The following is an 8,994-nucleotide window of genomic DNA, read 5'->3' as shown; positions in this document are numbered from 1 at the left end:
CCCAATCGATATTATTAATACTTATATTATTTTTTCTTTCCAAAATATAATAGTAAATATTATTTAAATAAAAATTTCAATAAAAACCAAACTCTATATAGATATATTTATATGTATATATCCGCAGTGTAGCATCATGTAATGTAAACATCCATCCGTCGGTTGCAAGATTCATGCAGCTAAAGGGCCCCAAACAATCTAAGTGGCTAGATGTTGACCCTTGAAAAATGTCGACTTCCATGCATTACCCGCTAGTCAACGCTCCAATATTCTATATATACATATATATATATATATATATTTCATCCGTCCCAAATAGAAGTATCTATTTGCTTTTTGCACGTAATTTTAAAAATATTAGTATTATATTGAGATATAGTAGGAATAAAGTAGAAATGACTAAAATAACCTTATTAGTATGTGTGATATAAAAGTAATAGCATTTGTGTAATATATTGTAAGTTGTAAGGGTATTTATAATGTTAGGTAGATAGTACAGGGAAATGGATACTTTGTTATGGGATGGACTAAAATAGAAAAATAGATACTTTGTTATAGGACGGAGGGAGTATATATAAAGAAAATTCTGCAATACTCCATCCGTCGTTCAAATTTATACTCACTTTTCTTTCTGGGTTGTGATCGAAAACTATTCTCGTTCCCTGTTAAGTAAAAAATTTATTACATTTTTGTATTTTTTTTACTATAAAAAAGAAAAAATAACAATTATTACTCACTTTTATTAATCCCCGTCTCTGATCAAATGAGCACAAATTTGCAGGACAAATGGAGTATTTTATATCAATAATTTTATAATATACTTTTTCCATTTAACCATCAAATTCTTTTCGGTTTTTCTTTTTTTTTTTTTTTTTTTTTTTTTATTTTTTCTGTAACTTACACCATGTATGATTTTATTTTATTTTTAAAATTTTAAAACTAAGGTTGAGTTTTATTTATTTATTTTTTCAACTTTTATATTATCTCCCTTGATCCAAAATATGCTATTGGTTGGACATGTGTTTTAATAAATATAATCAGTTTGTTCATTCGGCATTTTTTGATAAATTGATTTTTTTTTTATATGGTTTGAAAAACTGTGTTGTTATTATAAAAAATAATATTTTGTACTAAATAATTGACTTTTTATGAATGAATGATTATATATATTATATTAATATGTATATTTATATTTATTTAATAATATTTATGCAGAGTTATTCCATTGAGAAATGATGAGTGGACTTATATTGATTTATTATGACATTAAGGGTGTGTTTGTTAAAAATTTTGAATTTGAATAGTTGTATGATGTGATATAAATAGGTGTTGATGCGATGTTTTGAATGTAAAATTGATTTTTAAGTATAATATAAAAAGTGAAAAATAAGTGTTTGATTTGATGTTTTTGGATGAAAAAAATTGGATGAATAATGTATTTAAAATTCAATCCCCCAAACAAACACATCCTAAGTGGGAATATTTTGAAAAAAATATACCATTAAATTAATGAAGTAATAAAATTTTTAGTAGGTTGAATGTATAAGTAGTTATGATATTTTTGTAAATAAATATAATATTGAATAATATAAATTAAAATTATGTAGAATTATTTACCATATATAAAAATACACTCCCTCCATCTAGTTAAGAAATATAAGTTTACATTTGACACAGAATTTAAAAAATGATATTTTTGTCATTGTTTTTTGGTATAAAAATAATATATTTATGGAAAAAAATATGGTATTTAATAAAATAATTACTTTGTAATTGGACGTCTGAAAAAAAAAAAAAAAAGAGTATATTTTCTAGCCTGAATGATTATATTTTTTTTAAAACAAAACATAAATTTAATGGACAAAAAAATATCCGATTTTCTAAAAAGAAAAAAAATGAAATAATTATTTCATATATATTTTAAATAAAAACATTACTTAATTTGGTATTTAAAAAGTAAATAAAAAATTATGACAGAAATGGGAAGAGACGTCACGTCAGAAATTCCCCCGGCTATATATAAAGCCTGCTGCTGTGCCTTTCACCAATATTCTCATTCTCCCCATCTCTATACAATATTATTTCTTCCGTACCTCCCCTCCGAGATTTTCTCTTTATTTTACTAACCAAATAAAATAAAATAAAAAATCGATTTTATTTTAACTTGCTTATGGATCATCAGCAGATTTTTCCGTCTGGCCGCGGCGGCGGCGGCGGCGGCGGTAACAATATTCTCCGGGCGGCGGTGTTGGCGGCGGTGATGGTGGTGTTGGGCGGATACCTTCTAGTGTGGGTGATGATGCCCACAACTGCTTACTTTCAAACATGGCTGCCGCTGCTCAGAGCCAAAACAGCCACCACTTATTTTGGGACTACTCAGGGTTCGAATATTCTCCCCTACAATATAACTTTTTTTTTTTTTTGCATAGATGTTATCGATTTTTTTTTTAATTATTTGTTAATAATAGTATTATATAAAAATATATATTTTAAATATTTAATAAATTATTAATAATAAATTATCATAATTTTTATTATTTTTTATATGAGTAATATTGTTGGTATTTAAATATTTTTTAATAATATTTCAATAAAATATATGCAATATGAATATCATTTTGTAAATAATAAAATTTTATATAATACAAATGAATTTAAAAAATTATATTTATTTATTTATTATTACCGTAAATTAATTTTATAAAAAAAGAGGAGTTTTAAGGTAGATAAAAATATTTATTAATTGAGGAGAAAAATACCTATATAATGTTAAAAAATTTAATTAAATTGATTTATATTTGTTAAATATATATTTAATATCAATAAATTTACCAAAAATAAAAAAGAATATATTTTGCGGGATGTAAAAAAAAAAAGTATAAGGTTATATGTGGCTAGACAAAAACAACATTTTATATATATAATAAAAAATTGTGTTTCTCTTGGTTTGATTTGATTTGATTTGATTTGATACTAAAATAGTTCAACAACTATTGTCCTATTTTTTTAGACACAGATTTTATATTTTTACCCTTACTTTATTTATTATTTTTAATCTCTATCATACACTTAAGGGCAAATTTGTCTATTCATAAAAAAAACAATCATCTGAAAAACTGTGCAAATATACTTTAGAACAATAGAAATTGGATGGAGGAAGTATTTGATAAGATATTTTATAAATAACACAAAAAATTATCAAAACTTCTTGCTAAACAACTGATTTGATTTTGGTTTTATTATTTTAAATTTCTCTGTAATATTAAATTAAATTAAATTAAAATGAAATTAATAATAAAAATTATTGACATGAAAATGGAATTGCAGTGGAAAAAGTTGTACTGCAATTGATTTTATATGTTCTTGTCTTACCTATATATTTCTAAACTTAGAAAATTTTATTTTAATAAAATTTACTCTTATTGAAATCATATTGAATATTCCTATTTCAAAAGGGAAAGTAATTATTGCTTTAAAATACGATCCGGTTGTAATTTTATTTTGAAATTTCCTTCAAATTTAGAAAGAAATTTTTGTAATGTGATTTATTTGGATTGGTAATTAATCCCTTTAGAAAGAAATTATTATTATTATTATTATTATTTATTTATTTAAATTTTAATTTAACTTATACAGGTGCAACTTGTTTGGTGTTCACTTCGCCTGTCCTCTTTGTGGCTTTGCTGGGCTGTGTGTATCTTCATTTTGGCTCTGCCTCTGTTAAAGGGTAAAAACAAATTATGTATTTTTTTATTTTTTTTTATCATATGTATAATTATTTTTTTAGATATTAAATTCTTTTACTTTAAATTTTTTCTCAAAAATTTATTATTTATATTTTAAAATTATTATATTTTATATAATTTTTCATTTCAAATATTAGGCCATTGATATTTTTATCTTAAAAGCATATTAAAAACAAAATTATAAAAGACAAAGGGTGTGTTTGTTTTGTGAGATTGTTGGAAAGAAATTTTTTTATATAAAATATAAAAAAATATGTATAAAATATAAAAATAATAATGAATAAATCACTTAAAATCAGTGTGGTAATTTTTATTTTTTCTTTGTTACGGTATATTTATTTTTAAAAATGATAGTATCTAATAATTACTTCAACTTCCTGTCAATTAAAATTGTGCAACTGAGCAGAGGTGCGAAGGTCGACGAACGAGTGCAGATATGGCGGCGACCGATGATCATCAAAGGCCTCGGGATCGTGTCGCGGATAGAGCTCGCCTTCTTCCTCATGTTCATGGCGCTCCTCGCTTGGAATCTCGCCGCCTATCTGCGCAACAGCTTTGCCGCAATCACGCCCAAATCCGCCGCGAAATTAGGGTTGAAACTGTAAGCGCATTTCAATTCAATTTCAATTCGTCGTATACGATTATGATAGAACAGAAATTTCTCTCGATTTTATCCGCAGTCAGTTATCAGAGTAATTAGATCTCATTAATTGTGGCGATGGATCGATTAACTGAATTGAGTGATTGCGTACAGGTGGGAAATCCGGCTGGACACGGCGGCGCTCCGCCTCGGTCTGGTCGGAAATATTGCCCTAACTTTCCTATTCTTCCCGGTGACACGTGGCTCGTCGGTTCTGCCTCTGTTCGGCCTCACTTCTGAAGCGAGTGTGAAGTATCACATCTGGCTTGGCCACATTGTCATGACCTTTTTCACTGCTCATGGAGTCTGTTACGTCGTTTTTTGGGCTTCCACCAACCAAATTTCAGAGGTATCTTTTTATATATTACTCTCTCACTCTCGGTCCAGCTATTTTGTCTCATTTATGGTACACATCAAATTTTAGGTAATATATAATTAGTAAGTAATTTAGAAGTATATTACTAAAAATAATTATAGATTAATATTAAAATTATTAAATAATTTAATTAAAATAAAAGAAATTATAAATTTTAAAATATTATTAAAGTTTATAATTATTTTAAAATAAACTATATGGACGGACGAAAATAAAAATAGTGGGACGGAAGGAAATAATATTCTGTGAATAATTTTACTAGTTAATAGGGTGTTCTTAAATATATCTGATTTTTAACAAATGCCAGGATATACCATTAGCACATAGTAATATTTAAAATGGACTTATTTTATTACGTAAAATAATCAATAAATATAGAATTATTTGGATTTGGAATTTAAATTTATATTTAAATAATAGTGTGATTAATCCTCTGTTAGAGAAAAAATATATGTTTAAGAAACATGATTAAGAATAATAAAAATTGGAAAAATTATGTGAAAGAAACAAAAAATATATATTTAATTTGATAAATAATTATTAAGGTTTGAATTTATCTCTTAGGTTCAAGAATAATAAAAATTTGAAATAGAATATCATATGATTAATATAAATAAGTGCCTAAGATGATATTTTGAATGAAATAATAATTTTTTTTTATAGTATATTAAAAAAATATATATACTTTCTCGGTCTGATAAATTTAGCTTCATCCTTTTGTATTTTTTCAAGATTAAATTTATGGGATAGAAAAAATATGTAATTAGATAATTTTTTTTAAAAAAAATATATTTAAATTAATGAATAATGCTGTTGATTCCTCAGAGTCAGAACTTGTATGATTTTTTCTCATTACAAGACAAAAGGAAAACTGCTTTTAGTTAGAATAAAGTGGAAAGCGTGGAAGCATGGGCAACACAATTTCTTCAAAATTGTGGTGCATTTGCCGTTTCTGCTGTTTAGACATTTTTAGTACGAAGAAATGAAATGTAGCCTAGATTTGTTTTCATTCATGGACTGTTGTCCCTAAACATAAAAAGACTTTTTAGAGTTTTGAAGTGTAAAAAAAATTATAATAAATTAAAATGAAGACCAATAAAATATTAGTATTTGATCCGATAAACAATAATAAATATTTGATATAATACTTTTAAAAATTACTATTAATAAATAGCACTTAAAGTTTAAAAAATATGTGTAAATGAAGCATAATTAAACAAGCAAATACCTTATAATTTAGGGAATGATCAATAGCGTGCACAATGCATACATTTTTTGAAAGTGGTTTTGACATAGTTTAACTATTGCTTAGGGTGATGGTAAGTTGTTGGGAGTTTATAGTTTTTGAATTATAATTTTTTCAGAGTATAAAATAATTATTTGATTTAATATATTTTATTCTTATTTTGTATAGTACTTATGCCAAAAAAATGTGCATAACTGAACAGAGTCGAAGGCATCGATTACTTTCATTCAGGTCAAATGCATTTGTATGATTATGTTTCAGCATTTACATAGTTTTGAAATAGAAAAATTTTGAATGAAAAGGGTAATCGCCATAGTTTGGAGTGTTCATCGTGACTACAAGTATTTCGAAGATATTAGCCTTCTAATTTGATATTTTGACTAGAAAATATATTTGAATCAAACATTATTAAAAAAGAAAAATCGTTTGTTTGTTTACAAAGAAAATCATTACAGACGAAGATAATGAAAATAGAGGTAAAAATTCAGAAAATAACAAAAAATTGTTTGAAGTTAAATTTTATGTAAATAATATGATGCAACTTTGGGATAAAAAGTACTTAAAAAACATGGTTTGGGAGCAAAAGTATTTCAAATATCATGCACAATCCAACCATTTAGTTTATGTATGTATGTGTATGGTTTGCAAGTGATGTTTGCTATCTTTTACTAGCAAGGTTAATTGTTTCTATGAGCAAAATGATGTTTCAGTATAACTATCAAGATTTGCTGTGTTGTTATTCATATTTTGGTTTCTATGGTTATATATATATATATATATAGATGTTGGAATGGAAGAACACAGGGATCTCCAATGTAGCAGGAGAACTATCTCTATTAGCAGGATTAGTCCTCTGGGCCGCGACATTCCCGCGTATACGGCGAAAGATGTTCGAGCTCTTCTTCTACACTCATCACCTCTACATCTTATTCATCATCTTCTTCGTGCTCCATGTTGGCATCAGCTACGCCTTCATCATGCTCCCGGGCTTCCTCCTCTTCCTAATCGATCGCTACCTCAGGTTCTTGCAGTCGAGGCGAAGCATTCGCCTCATCTCCGCTAGATTGCTCCCTTGTGAAGCCATGGAACTCAACTTCTCCAAAAGCAAAAGTAACCTCTCTTACATGATGACGGATATATATATATGTTGTGATTATTTTGTCGCAATTAATTATGCCTCGATTGATTTTTTGTTGTGTGTTGATAGGTTTGAGCTATACACCGATGAGCGTCATGTTTGTGAATGTGCCAAGCTTATCGAAGTTGCAATGGCATCCTTTCACCATTACTTCGAGTACTAATTTGGAGTCGGATAAGATAAGTGTGATGATCAAAGGGGAAGGAAGTTGGACTCGTAAGCTTTACGAATCGCTCGGTTCTTCGCCTTCTTTGTCAAATCACCTTAACGTCTCCGTCGAAGGCCCATACGGGCCTTCATCGACGCATTTCCTAAGGTATATATGATCGATCTAATTCATTTTACACGTCTATACTTAGATGAATTTGCACTCCCATCAATGTCGATTTTGTAGGCACGACGTGGTGGTGATGATAAGCGGGGGTAGCGGGATAACCCCATTCATATCCATCATCCGCGAGCTCGTCTACACGAGCGAGATACTAAAATGCAAGATCCCGAAACTTCTACTCATCGCCTCGTTCAAGAAATCGGTTGATTTAACCATGCTCGACCTCATTCTCCCGATCTCCGGCATCCCAACCGACCTAATCACAACCGGATTACAAATCGAGGCCTTCGTGACAAGAGAGAAACAACCAAACCCCCAACAAAAGAAGCCCATCCAAACCATATGGTTCAAGTCCAACCCGTCCGACGTACCCCTAACCCCCGTGTTAGGCCGAGACAACAATTGGCTATGGCTCGGCGCCATAATCACCTCATCTTTTACTATCTACCTCATTTCCATCGGAATTTTGACTAGATATTATATATACCCGATCGACCACAACACTAACAGGATATACTCCTCCGCGGCTAGAGGCGTGCTCCATATGTTGTTCCTTTGCATTGGCATAGTTATTGCCGCGACTATAGCTTTTCTTTGGAATAAGAACAATAGTGCAAAGGAGACAAATCAAATTCGGACCACGGAAGGCCCTACACCTATGGCCACGCCCGACTCGTCGTGTTACAATGTGGATAGAGAGCTCGAGAGCTTCCCTCAACAATCGCTCTTGCAATGCATCCAAGTGCATTACGGCGGAAGGCCCGATTTCAAGAGTAAGTTCTCTAATTCTTGCTTCCATTCATTTTACAAAAATTATTCGTTTCTTAAGCGCCATATATACATTTTCGATTACTTTATATATGCACTTCGTTGTCGACACCTCCTTTTTGCATGTACATTATGTTCGAATTAGATTACATTAGACTCCTAAAAGTCATATTTCAAGCTTTGAATAACTTCTTAGAAGATTTATTCTTTTAGATGATGTAAAATGATCGTCTCACCTAAAATTTTAAGGTTTATGGAAACATATTTTATAAGATAGATAGATAGTGATCATTTCCCTTTTCGATTGATACATAAGCTATGGATATGAGTAGTTCATTCATGTTAACTAAGTTTGTGTTTGATTGGATTAAGAATATCTATTGGATCGGAAGGAAGGAAGCGTGGGAGTTCTTGCTTCCGGGCCGAAGCAATTGAGGCACGACGTGGCGAGGATATGTTCTTCGAGTTTGGCGTCGAATCTGCACTTCGAATCCATCAGCTTTAGCTGGTGATGAGAGATATATATAAGTTTAGTATACATACAATACATAGATCAATACATCAAAAGATGGGTATTTGTTTTTGTATGATGGATGGGTTGAAGTGTGTTGTTTTTTTGTGGTGGACTGGTGCTGTTTTGGAATGGATGTTTCTGTGCTTCATTCACCTTCTCATACATATTGTGTTGGTAAGTTTGTTCGTGTGAAAATATTCAATTATCAATAATGAGTGAAATCCTCCTCCTTCCA

At 29.6% G+C, this 8,994-nt stretch overlaps 1 protein-coding gene across 1 annotated transcript; it reads left to right on the top strand.

Annotated features, from left to right (window-relative positions):
• The first annotated feature begins 2,052 nt into the window (after positions 1-2,052).
• LOC127261344 (ferric reduction oxidase 2-like) lies at positions 2,053-8,994 on the top strand. The gene is made up of 8 exons (XM_051289658.1): positions 2,053-2,381; positions 3,637-3,727; positions 4,153-4,347; positions 4,501-4,735; positions 6,791-7,118; positions 7,216-7,462; positions 7,541-8,250; positions 8,618-8,994. Exons 1-8 carry the CDS (start codon positions 2,171-2,173, stop codon positions 8,755-8,757), a joined length of 2,157 nt encoding a protein of 718 aa, XP_051145615.1. The 5' UTR covers positions 2,053-2,170; the 3' UTR covers positions 8,758-8,994.

This window comes from Andrographis paniculata, unplaced genomic scaffold (genome assembly GCF_009805555.1).
Source record: "Andrographis paniculata isolate CXL003 unplaced genomic scaffold, ASM980555v1 Contig62END, whole genome shotgun sequence".
NCBI lineage: Eukaryota > Viridiplantae > Streptophyta > Magnoliopsida > Lamiales > Acanthaceae > Andrographis > Andrographis paniculata.
The sequence above is the reverse complement of the archived record's forward strand: the minus strand, read 5'-3'. Positions and strand labels throughout refer to the sequence as shown.

Bases quoted from the DNA above. Each gene is read 5' to 3' on its own strand.
- LOC127261344 (XM_051289658.1), top strand. From the start codon at position 2,171: ATGGATCATCAGCAGATTTTTCCGTCTGGCCGCGGCGGCGGCGGCGGC. The intron at 2,382-3,636 runs GTTCGAATATTC...TAACTTATACAG, and splicing joins TTATTTTGGGACTACTCAGG to GTGCAACTTGTTTGGTGTTC. The intron at 4,736-6,790 runs GTATCTTTTTAT...ATATATATATAG, and splicing joins CCACCAACCAAATTTCAGAG to ATGTTGGAATGGAAGAACAC.